Raw genomic sequence first — 12,957 nt, forward strand, 5'->3', positions numbered from 1 at the left:
GGGCGCGCCTGAAAAGAGGCAGGAGGGCAGCTTTATCTTCTCCGTGTGCCGAGCTAGTCGAACCATCTTCATCACACGGGAAGCCTCCTAAGCCTCTCACACGATGGACAGAGGTGGGAAAGGAGTTAAACTAGAGCCGGTCGACGCTTGTCCGTGACGGTGCTTTAGCGAGCCCGCCAGCCCCGGGGTGGGGGTGGGGGACAGCCCTTCCGGGCCAGCGCCTCGCCTAGGAACGCGGCGAAACCAGCGGAACGCAGGTGCGCGAGGCCCGGGAGCCGGCCGAGCCCGGCCGCCGAGGACTGTGCGGCGGCGGGGGAGCGGTTTGGCGGGGACACCGGGCCGCCCGGAGCCGCCGCGATGCTCCCCTCCTTGCAGGAATCGCTGGACGGGGACGAGAAGGAGCTGGAGAGCAGCGAGGACGGCGGCGCCGCGGACGAGCGCAGGCTCGAGCCGCCGCCCAGCAGCCACTACTGTCTCTACAGCTACCGCGGAAGCAGGTGCGGCGCCCGGCCGTCCCCGTGCCTCTGCCCCGGCGCCGCCTCGCACCCGGGCCGCCGACCTGGCCGCCCTCGAACGCCATCTTCCCTCCGGGCCGAGGGTTTGGGCCTCACGCCGTCCTTCCGGGCCCCCGCCCGGGACTGGCGTGCCTGGTGCCGTCAAGCCTCAGCGCTGCAACTGGCCCCGGCGTCTCCCCAGCCCCTTCTTGTCGCCGTGTCCTTTGTTTAGCGCAGTGCCCCGCGTGTTCAGGGTCAGTTCCCACCCCACCCCCGTCCTTCCTGTCGTCAGCTCCCCCCTTCCTTCCATCTCCCCCGCCCTTCCTCACCCCTTACTGCCGCCCTCTGCTTACCTCCCCTCTGCCCCTGGCTGCCTCATTTTCCTGCGCCCGGCCCACTTTCCTGGGGCTCTCTTGGCCCTTTCAAGTCCGATGTTTAGAGAGGATTCGCTTTACGCTTCTGGATAGTTAATTTCCTTCCCCTTGTGCGGCCTGGGGAGAGAAGGGCTCTTCATGAGCACCGTATTGTGGGTTTTCCCTGGCACGAGGACAGGCACGCCTGCCTCGCCGCGTTGTGGCTGATTGTTCGCCCCGCCCCTGTTTACTGGGGGACCCCAGTATTCCGTCTGAGTTAGAGCCCATAACTGATAGCTTTATTGCTTTTGTGGCTGTAGACTGGCACCGCAGCGCGGGGACAGCGACGGTGGAAGCCCAAGTGGCACAAATGCAGAAACTCCCTCTGGTGACGATTTCAGGTAAAAACAGCTTGACCATAACTCATGCCTGTGCTTTCACCTTTCGTGCATCTTTGGTCCGTAGGTGTCAGTGGGTACCCTGTTTCCACTCAGCTTTCCCAGAGTCAAACCATCAAGCCCACCTATTTCCTAGGAACCTCTTCTTGATTTCCTCCAAGGCTGGGGCAGATCCAAATACTGATCGTGCCCAGGGTGGTTAGCCAGAGACTATTATTCTGAGTTTCTTGATTGGAACTCCAGTAAATAATATCATATAGGTACCAAGAAACTTAAAATCCTCCTTATTTTACCTTTAGAATACCTTTTCATAGCTTTTCTGCTGCACACTAAAATAGAAACTCCAGGACAGTAGGGATTGTTGTTTCTTCTCTTCATTGATGTCTCCTTACCTAGTACCTTGAGTGATATTTGGCACAGGGTAGACATCTAATACATATTTATTAAGTGGATGATTGAATGGACCTTAACACTTGATGCAGAGTAGGGATAGCTAGTGATAAATTTATGGTTGAAATGATACAATGCCAGAGACTTGCTTCAAAATAATCTGGAAGGTGGAAGGGTACAGACAAGCATGGGGGTTCAAATGAAATAAGATTGGCTATAAGCTGGTAATTGTTAAAACTGGGTGGTGGGTATATGTGAGTTCATTATACTATTCTTTGGACTTTATATATGTTTGAAATTTTCTATACTATAAAACAGAAGACCTTGAGAAGTATTGGGTTCATATTCTCTATTGGGAAGTTTGGTGATAGAAGACCTTTTCTTCCTGCATATTCAAATTATAGACTGTTTATATACTAACCTAAACCAAACTAAAATTTTTATTTTTAGCTTAGATATGATTGCTACGCTAGAGTGTTTATTCATGGGTAAGAAGTAGATGGAGGATTGAGGAAAAAAGGGGAGGCGTGAAATAGTGACCTAGGAGAGTAGAAGAGTGAGTAAAGCAAGAAATGTAGTTAGTGCTGGGCCCACTTGAGGCTAGTGACCATTAATTTAAAATGAGACTAGACACTGTGCATGAGTTTTTGTCCAACCAGATTTAACTGCATTGATGCATATGCAGAGTAGGTAGAGAGCTGGACTAAGCAGGGCCGAAGTTTTTTTGCTAAGCAAGTACAGTGAGGTGAAAATAACGAAAGGGTTGAATGAGAATGTGTGCAGGGGTCTGATTATAATGACTGACCGTGGAATATAAGCTGGGTAAGGAGGAGGGAAGTAAGATGGGAAACTTGAGGGACTATGAGAAAAAGGTAAGGCCAGTGGATTGGGGGTCCCACTGGAGTCATAGTACTAGACAGCGTGAGCCGGAAAGGTAGTACAGTTTTAACTTTTTGATGAGGTAGCTCATACTTGGTGACATACATTCTTAGCAGCCTCACCAACAGTAGTCAGAAAGTTTTTTCAAGACCTTAAAGGGACTCTGGCTTTTAGTATTAATCTGTCTGACTTATGGGGTGTGAACGCAATAGTCCACTGGTTAGGATTGTGTGTCTTTCATTTGTTAAGCCTCTCCTTGGCGGATACTAATCTACCGTCTGAAGTGGAGCCAGAGCTGCGCAGTTTCATTGCTAAGCGTCTTTCTAAGGGAGCAGTCTTTGAAGGGCTGGGTAACGTTGCATCTGTGGAGCTGAGGTAAGTGTAAAATGTGCTGTGTGCTGAGTTTTTATTTCTGAGCTAAATATGAGAAGTGATGAGAGACTCCAAAAGATCAACTCCCACTAGACCTGCAAAATTCATCTTTGTTCTCTGCCTGCCTAAGCACTGGGCCTTATACATAAACATTTGTGGAATGGAATTAATCGAATGGCAGAGACTTTGCCTCCTAAGTGTACTTATTTAGTCCTGTACTTAGAAGAAAAGAGTTAATACCAAAACTAAAATTGTATAATGTACAGGTTGTGAAGTGCTTTCACAAAGTTTGATGCCGTTCTGTCTACAAAGGGGTAATAGAGCAGATGCTCACACTTACATTTTCAGATGAGGAAATAAACTCGGAGAAGTTCACGTCACAAGGCTGGTCACATCCATGGAGTTCAGGCTTAAATATAGGTGTGCCTGGTTGAATTCCAGCCGTCTTTCCATTACACACCTTGATTGTAGTTCACTTCAAATCATGATGTTGGCATCAAGTCCCCTCAGGAATATGAGGCCACAGGTCAAAGATAAGGCCCCAGGATAAACATGTCACATCTGCTTCCGTGATTCGTGAAGGTGTGGGGAAGGAGAGAGCGTGCTTATATTTACTTAGACATGAATGTACAATGAGCAAGAGTGAAATTTGCATGAATTTTTCACATAAAACAGTCGAATTCAGAGAAATGCCATGTTTGTTAGGTGCTGCTTTAGCTGAAGCCCATCATGGTATACATTCATTTTCCTCTGCTGTTACGAGTAAACCAAGGAGAAGTCTGGAAAATTCTGACCTATTAGATAGCAAAATAACAGTATTGTCAGATCAAGATGATCAGGGTTCAAATCAGCCCACAGAATTAGATGCATGAGTCATCAGAATAATACACTATACCTCTTTCTTTCTTTTCTAGAATACCAGGTTACCGGGTTGGTTGTTACTACTGCCTTTTCCAACAAGAAAAACTGCTTCCTGAAATAGCAACAGTGGACTCTGAACATAGCCCTTCAGAGTATGTGGTCTGCTTTTTAGGAGGGTCTGACAAAGGACTTGAGCTATATCCTTTCTTTGGTCTTTGGGGATATCAGGAAGGAAATCGTGAGAAGGGAAGTGGAGGGGTATTACTAGCAACCTCCAAACAGCTTTCCCACCCCTTAAATATTTACTTGAATTTCATACCTTCATATGGCCAGCTTGTCTTGGCTTGTTTTAATTCACAGTTTGTGTTATTTGCAAGATTTTGTATTTCCTATTGAGAGAGAAAACACTGTCTTGATTCATCCTTTGTTACTTCCTTAAGAACATACTTTCAGGCTTGAATTGGATAAGTACATTCAAGGGCTGAAGAACATGAGCTGTGAGGTAAGATGATTGAGTCAATAGTGTTTTGAGACTGAGGTGATTAATATACTATAATTGCTATACTTGTCAAATTATACAGGTAGACAAAATGACACCTAAATTATAAAAATGTGCTACTTTGAGGCCTAGTTGAACGTACTTGTTCAGGGAACATAGTCTTCCTATAAGTGCTGTAAGTTCCACAACACTGCTTGTGATGTTTTGTGTCCCATGAAAAATTCAGTGCATTAAATGCAATGTTACATGGTAACATGCCAAATGAGGAGGAGGGTGCTCTTCTGATTTCTAGGCACAGAAGATTATGGTCAGAACCAATAGTCCATGAAACCTCTGGCACCAGAGACGTGCTACGCAATGGTATGACTGTCCTTGAACTTAACATCAAAGATTTTTAGAAATATTCCATTTTTCATCCATTGATCTTTTATGAATTAGATATATCTATTAAGTTATCTATACCTATCCATACCTTTTTTAAAACTATGCATTCAGCTTGTAGCAGTTTTTAAAGTCTTATAAATTTACTACCCATTACATATGGTAATATCTCCTTTTAGTTAGCATGCACTTATAAGACACTGCATGAAGGGATGTGAGCCAGGGATGAGTCTAGGGGGAGCCACTCTCCCAGACTGGTCCCCAGAGAGCAGCACAAGCTAGGAAGCCAGATGTGGTCATGGCAGCACATCCGACAGATGGAGTAGACTGAGTGTTTTGACGAGTGAACTTGTCTTCTTCCCTATTCACATTTTGAGTGTGAATGAACTGCCTGCATTCCTTCAGTCATTCAGCTGGCACTTTATAAGCTAATACATGGGTGTTTCAGACACTGTACCAGGTGCTGGGAGACAGGATTATTAGAGTATCTCCAGTGAGTACACAGTATACTGTGGGGACATGGACATGTAATGCACAACTCCTCCCAGTGAAGAAATAGCACAGAACCCTATTCAGTCTTTCATTTTATATAATGCATTTCTTAGTGTGTTTTATATTATAATTCCTTTTTTTGAGTTGGGGGTGTTAGCTTAAAAACAAGAGGTGTCTATCCTCAGTTCTTTTCACTGTCAAGAGTACCGTGAAGAAAATGTTAAGTCCGCTAAGGTGAAGGCTTATATTAAAGCAATGACATTCTCTCTCCATCTAGGAAAGGGGCCCAGAGAATCACATAACGTTCTACCTGAGCAGCTGGTTTGAGGATGTCATATGCCCAATCCAGAGGGTGGTTCTTCTCTTTCAGGAGAAGCTTACCTTTTTGCTACATGCTGTAAGTGTTGCCCAAACAAAAGCATTTCCTTAATTGAGAATCACTTGGGCAGAGTTTGGATTATTTAAAGACTTATTCATTTTCTTTAACATTACCCCTCCCCCCAAAATAGTTTGAATAATATTCAAACTGTGCTTGGACTCTATTTACTCAGATCTAGAAAGGAACATTACTGAGATGGAATTGCAAATAGTCTTCCTAATAGGGTAAAACATTTTAAAATAATTGCTTTTTGAAATAATCTGGGAGAGGTATAATTTCTGAAATAATTTGAGAAGGAAAACAGAAATCCAAAGTGTTTTAACTATATAAAAATGTCCAGGTGAAAAATGAAAATTCACTAAAACATTCCAGACACTGAGGAAGGCTTGAGTAAATGGCCGGGTTTTTCGTGTAAATTTGTGCTGGGTAGATGCAGCTGAGACTGGATGGTCCCATGAGACCAGGTCGGAAAGCCAGTTTTCAGACTGTCAGTGAGCAGCAGCTGAACAAAGCTCTGGAGTGCTCCTGGGCAATACCTGTCAAGCATGTGGTGGTTTGGGGGAAGGTGATGCTTAGTCACAAGTAGCTGCTCATTGCTCAATAAAGAAAACTAGAATACACAGATCAATTAAGCTTTATTTTTCTCTCCTAGGCTCTGAGTTATACTCCTGTTGAGGTGAAAGAATCAGATGAAAAAACAAAGAGGGACATTAACAGGTAAAGAATAGTTTTGCTAAAAGAGAACCTTTTATGCAGCAAGCCTGATATTTATGTTTTCATATTTTTGTTTTTATTTTAAAAAATTTTTAAAGGGCATTTAAAAATATTTTAATTGATTGCTTTGAGAGAACAAAATATCGATTTGATTTTTGACTTATTTATGCATTCATTGGTTGCTTCTTGTATGTGCCTTGACTGGGGATTGAACCTGCAACCTTGGTTTATCAGGACAATGCTCTAACCAACTGAGCTACCCAGCCAGGGCTTGATATTTATGTTTTTAAATCTCTCATAGTGCAGAATGAATTTGCTTTCTCCTTCCCATCCTGCAATATTGTTTGTGGTGAAGGACTGTGTGTGTGGCAGGTTCCTGAGTGTGGCCAGTCTTCAAGGCCTTATTCACGAAGGCACCATGACATCTTTGTGCATGGCCATGACGGAGGAGCAGCATAAGTCTGTGGTCATTGACTGTAGTAGCTCTCAGCCTCAGTTCTACAATGCAGGTGAGTTACCACCTCTGCAGCAGCCATCCTGTGTTTCTTGGGAGTTTGTCTCTGTTTTGTATTCTGAACAAATGGTACAAACTTATCTTTCCTGCCCTGTACAGCTTTACGTTTATCCCAGACTCACCTCAAACAATAACAATTCTAAAAACATGGAAATCATGTCATGCCTAGCAATTCCACTCCTAAGTATATAGAAAAACTCTTGTTATAATTATACAAGGCAAATACAAAAACGTTCATAATGACATTGTTTGAAATAGCAAAGAATTGAAGGCAACTGAAATGCTTCCATCAACAGGAAAATGATCTGATAAATTGCTTTATTCATGCAGTGGAATATTATATACCAGTGAAAATGTATGACCTAGAGCTGTAAGTCTCTGTATAGCTCACAAACATACTAGTGAAACAGCCATTAAAGAAAAATACACCCCGGCTGGGCATGGCTCAGCGGTTGAGCATCGACCTAGGATCCAGACGATTGGGGTTCAATTCCTGGTCAGGGCACATGCCTGGGTTGCGGGCTCAATCCCCAGTTGGGGACGTGCAGGAGGCAGCTGATCAGTAACTCTCTCATCATTGATGTTTCTGTCTCTCTCCCTCTCCCTCTCCCTCTCCCTCTCCCTCTCCCTCTCCCTCTCCCTCTCCCTCTCCCTCTCCCTCTCCCTCTCTGAAATCAATAAAGATATATTTTTAAAAAAAGAAAAATACATAGGCTGGGTGAAAGGGGGTAAGGGGAGAAAAATACATAAAGTTTTGACATATGCAAAATAATACTATATAGGGCTTACAGATACAAGAGTATGCAGCAAGAGTTTAATATATGGGAATGATATCCTTTCTAATGGGAAAGGAGGGGGGGAGTGTACTTGGGAAGCAGCACATGGGGGCTTCAGCCATTATGGTGTTTTTAGCCAGGTGATGAGTCCACTATTTTAGACCGTTACAAAAGTTTTAAATAATTCATTATACGTTTTTATAAAGAAATAAAGACTATCACAGTGTATACAAATATCATATCATGTTGTACACTTGAAACTGATATTATATGTCAATTATATCTCCATTTAAATAGAAAAAGAATAAATGTCTATGTTTTGTAGAATTTCATTTTTATTTGATTTTTATAAAATATTTTACAGGAAGCAACCGATTTTGTGAGGATTGGATGCATGCTTTTTTGAATGGTGCTAAAGGAGGTAACCCCTTTCTTTTTCGACAAGTACTGGAGAACTTTAAACTAAAGGTAATTAATTGTGTGCCAGGTGCCACATATAACTTTTATCTGAATTTTAATTAGTTCCAGTGACAGAGTAACAAATCTGCTTTAGAACTGTGATGTCTATTAAATAGGATGTTTTCAAAACTAGAATCTTCGGAAGGCATTTAGTTAATGTTTTCAGTGGCTTCTGCATACATATCATTGAGTTTCCAGTTAATTGGGTTGAATGCTTGCTTAGATCTCAGAGATATCAATGTTATAGTTTGTGATACATCTTAATTGGAAAGCACAAAAAAAGTCACTTAGTGCCTAAGGGTTCAAAATTCTGGTGGGAAGGAGTGTTGTCACCTTTTAGGAGATTTAAAAAGTATTTTTACTTTACATCAGAGGTTTTGTTCTACCAAGGGCAAAGCTTATTAGTGATAAAAATGATGGAAATACTTAAAATAAAAAGCAAACATCTCAGCAATGTGTTTTCAGCTGGATAGGAAATATTTTTTAGGTTTCATTTTTATCTCACTGTTTAGTGAGATTTTTAACTGGGTAATCTATTTCTAGGCTATACAAGACACAAATAATTTGAAGAGATTTATCCGACAGGCAGAAATGAATCATTACGCTTTGTTTAAGTGTTATATGTTCCTAAAGAACTGTGGTAGTGGAGATATCCTTCTGAAGATTGTTAAAGTGGAACACGAAGAAATGCCTGAAGCCAAAAATGTGGTAGCCGTCCTCGAAGAATTTATGAAAGAAGCTCCTGCTCACAGGTTTTGATCACGTTTTGAGATAACTGTACTGTGAAGTTGTATATTCCAGCATTGGTGTTTGAAATTGCAGTTGTTATAAATTGTCGTAAGATTGCTATTTAAGATTATTTGAAATGCATTCCAGATTTTTTCATTTTTGTACTTTTAAAACTTAATTCAACATGAAAACCCAAGGGTTCTTCACTGAACCCATGATAGGTGTGTTACAAGTTACGGAATTTTAGTACATGGCTAGGTCCTATAAATTCTAGACTTCAGGGATTGTTGCTTAAAAAACTTCAGGGGTGATTTTGTGGCTTCTCTCAGAAGTTTGCTGCAATATTTAACCACCTTTGCTCTCAGAAAAATCGTAGTATTTCTTTGTCAAAATGTACTCCTAGTCTTAGGACAGATTAGCACCATGACACCAGTTCAGAGATCTGTGCATCGTGGGTGCTGGATAGGTTTTTGTCTGATTGATAATGACGTGGATGATGAAGCCAGCTTTTAAGTTGATTTGCAAATAAATCATGAGTGTGTAAGAAATTAAATGAGCTTTAAAAATAGATGCATTAGCTTCAAGATAAAACATTCTCACTGATGGAAAGCTACTGGAGAGGTGACCCCATCACTTCCCTTCACTTGTTCACAGGTATTAGCTGAAAGCCTGTATTTTCTTTTTTCTTTTCTATGAAAATGCTGGAGTTTTTAAACAAGAGTGTTAAAAAAGAAACAAAGTACATACATTTTACAAGCAAACTGTAACAGAAAGAACACAAACAGATTCTTCATACCAGAGTTACCCGTTGATTTTAGTTTTTTGTACTTTGTTTTTAAGCATCATTGTTTTACTCTATCAGTTGAAAGTGCCCTCAGCTAGAGCCATTTATAATTCCCAGGGAAGCCAGTTGTAGCTACAAACACGCATAGCTCTTTAATAAATCCATTTGATAATGATTTTTGTTTAGATGATCGGAAGTCTTGTGTCCTCATTGCCCTCAGGATGCTTGGAGGAACACAAGTTCATAAAAATCCTCTTCTAAACTCATAAATTCACATTAAGTGCTGAGCTTTAACTTTCAAAATGACTGGCATTGGCCTGCTTTGTCTTCCACGGAAGTCGAGGGACATGACTCACCCCGCTGTTTCTTTTCCTTTAATGAGAAATACAATTCAGGATCTTCATGAAGGCTTTCATATGGTTTTAAACTTTAATAACCTGGATCATAGGCAGTGCAGAAAAAAGTCCAAGTAGCATTTTTATAGCATTAAATTCAGAATGACTATGGCAAGTCAGCAATTTTTGTTGTTGTTAATACTCACCTGAGGATATTTTTTCCATGATTTTTTTGAGAGAGAGTGGAAGGGAGTGGGGGAGGAGGGGAGAGAAACATCAATGTGAGAGAGACATATCGATTGATTGCCTACTGCACGTGCAGGGACCAGGGATCGAACCTGCAACCCAGGTATGTGCCCTTGACCAGGAATTGAACCTGCGGCCCTTCAGTGGGTGGGCCGACGTTCTAACCACTGAGCTACACCATCAAGGACAGGAAGTCAGCAATTTTATGGCACTTCCCTTGAATCCAATGTTTTCTAATGTACTTGGTTGCCCACTTGGAAATGAATTTTTTAAATACACAACATTAGGACATCAACATTTCGAGTCTGGAAAACCTATTTTTCATTTTCAAATTCACATATTACTCAAGAGTCCATGCTGTAAATGGCATTTAAAAGCAAATATATTACCTGCTTCAAGTCATTTATGAATAGTCAAGGTATAAGTGTATAGTCTTTGTATGTACTTTTATGTGTATTTTGTGATATAGGCTCACTACATTTCACAGTTGTATACAACAGTCTTATTTTTTAAGTCTGTGACAAACTGTATATCACTACTGTAGACAAGGAAAATGGTGACATGGGATTGAGTGACTTGTTGGCCACGAGAAGAAACTCAGAGCTCATGACCAGAAACCTGTACTGTATTCAAATCTTAAGCTAATGTATTAATTTTTAAAGTTTTAAAAAGGGTTTGTTCCGTGTGGAATACATTTATGTATTATTTGTGTGCTACATACACACAGAGGAAATGTATGTTTGTCATGTATCAGAACGGTTTCAGTTTATCTGTAATTTTATTTGTAATAATAATAAAACAATTTAGCTTCTCACCAACACTGTTATTTTTATTTAATGAGCTCAATTCTCAAGCCTGACATTTTTATTAACTCACAACAAGTTTACGGGGAAATTATAATTGTTATGCTAAGAATTTGTTGAAGAAAATCAAATCGCCTGCTTGGAGTATATCTTTCTGCGTCTTGCAAGAGGCATCAGGCAGAGTGTAAAAGCAATTCCCATCAATATGTTTTAATCATTTCCAGGAAGGTTACACCTGTAGAACTCAACAACCAAGGTCACTTCCTTTTACTTTTACTTTCATTCATTATTAACCATGACAGAACACCTGTCCTTTACCAGAGGGTCACTCAGACCAGAGGCCAGAAAAGCCCGCAGGCCTCCGGAAAATAAGATTCAGTTACTAGGACCACGGACCTTCCTAACCACGTGTCTTCTCAGGAATGGAAGCCCTGCTGGCTTCAATGAAGTCTTTCCACCTGGAGGCCTAAGAAGGCAGCTTCAGTCCTATTACCGCTAAACTTCCTAAACGTGAACCACAGACTTTACATCTCTCTGAGTCGGCATAAATGCTAGGTTCTAGAAATTGGGGGGTGACCCGCATCAGTCATGAATTGATAGCTGTGGCTTTTCTAAGAAGGCAAAGTGGAGATTGGGTTACGCAATCACTGAGTGAATGTCCCAAGGTTCACTGCTGTTACTGGATGGCCCCCAAACAGTGAGACTGGCTCTTTACACAGGCACACCGACCCTTCTACACAGGCAGTGTCCCTGAAGTCCTGTCCAAACACCTGAGGCTGAGCGGGAACCTGGGAACCAGGCGGTTTGGGGTATGAATGCAGCCGTGCCATATGCTACCAGGAAGTTACTGAATTTCCGTAAGTCTCCCTCATGTGTAAATACGGGAACATTTATATCCACTTCACACCAAGTAGCTGTGCCATGAAAAGAGGATCGTATATTGAAAATGTTTCACCCAGTGCCTAGCACCTAGTGCAGGACGCAGTAAACCGTGTCCATACTATCGGTAAACATCTTACTAAGTTACTGGAAAAATGAGAATCTGGTAGAAGGGAGGAACCAGGAGAGTGAAGAGGGAAGTGACAGGAGGCAAAGGCAAAGCTAACCCGACAGCTTCTGTCTGTCCAGGGAGCTTGCTTTTCAATGAGCCCAGAACTGACCCATGGGAACACATGCTCACACAGTGTCCCGACTTCCCTTACAGAGAAGTCGGCTCACACTCCAAACAGAAGTGGGTTCTTGGACCTTACGCCTGAACCGTACTCTAAGGTGTGTTCTGGGATGACTTCAGCAGCACTTGGAAATATTTTAAAGTGATACACAGGAAAGGGATGGGAAAGAACATTACAGGAAACAAGTCCCACACCGAATCGAACAGGGTAGTGTAATCCTCAAATGAAATTTAACAGTTATGAATGGTAAAACTACACACACCGCCGCTGGCTTGGAGGAACTGGGGGAAACAATTCACTTTCTCAGGCTGCACCCATCCAAAGCCCACTTGATCATTAAACTTACCAAGGACAGACTTTACTTTTAACGTTTAGGCTCTTATATTCCCCTTCCGTGAACCCTTTTACCCTGAGAACATTCCTGTCCCTTCCTCAAGATCAGGGTGTTGACAGTCCCCAGAAAGACCTGAAGACTAGGCCAGTAGGGAAAGAAGGAAGTGCCCAAGGAATTTCAAAGGAGATCCCTCCAACAACAGTAGTCAAAATATTAATCTCTCAGCGGGGTAGAGTAAGAGTGAGTGGAAGGGGAAGGTGGGGCACCCACCTTCTTAACCTGAAGCCATGGGTCCGTTCCCTTATCCACAGCCAGCCCCACCCCAATTGTATACAAAATTGTCTATCTGTGCATTTTTATGGGAAGAGAACCAGCTTTCATCAACCACTCAGAAGAGTTCAGTAATTCAAGAAAGGTTAAGAACCACCAAGCCAGAAACACCAGCTCCAAGAAACAACACCCCCCATCTGCATTATATAAATCACAGACCCACAACCACGACCGAGGCTGCCCACACTCTCCTCCACCCCCGCCCTGACCGAGCCCCAGATGAAAAAGGCTAAGCCCTTCAAGTCACTTTCTAAATAACCGAT

The 12,957-nt window shown here is 42.2% G+C and overlaps 1 protein-coding gene across 1 annotated transcript; it reads left to right on the top strand.

Annotated features, from left to right (window-relative positions):
* LOC308569245 (protein Njmu-R1) lies at positions 1 to 10,873 on the top strand. The gene is made up of 10 exons (XM_081162876.1): positions 1 to 497; positions 1,168 to 1,248; positions 2,764 to 2,889; positions 3,801 to 3,944; positions 4,195 to 4,249; positions 5,397 to 5,516; positions 6,151 to 6,215; positions 6,585 to 6,721; positions 7,867 to 7,970; positions 8,505 to 10,873. Exons 1-10 carry the CDS (start codon positions 358 to 360, stop codon positions 8,718 to 8,720), a joined length of 1,188 nt encoding a protein of 395 aa, XP_081019002.1. The 5' UTR covers positions 1 to 357; the 3' UTR covers positions 8,721 to 10,873.
* Positions 10,874 to 12,957: the final 2,084 nt, after the last annotated feature.

This window comes from Miniopterus schreibersii, assembly GCF_964146895.1.
Source record: "Miniopterus schreibersii genome assembly, chromosome: 16".
Lineage (NCBI taxonomy): Eukaryota > Metazoa > Chordata > Mammalia > Chiroptera > Miniopteridae > Miniopterus > Miniopterus schreibersii.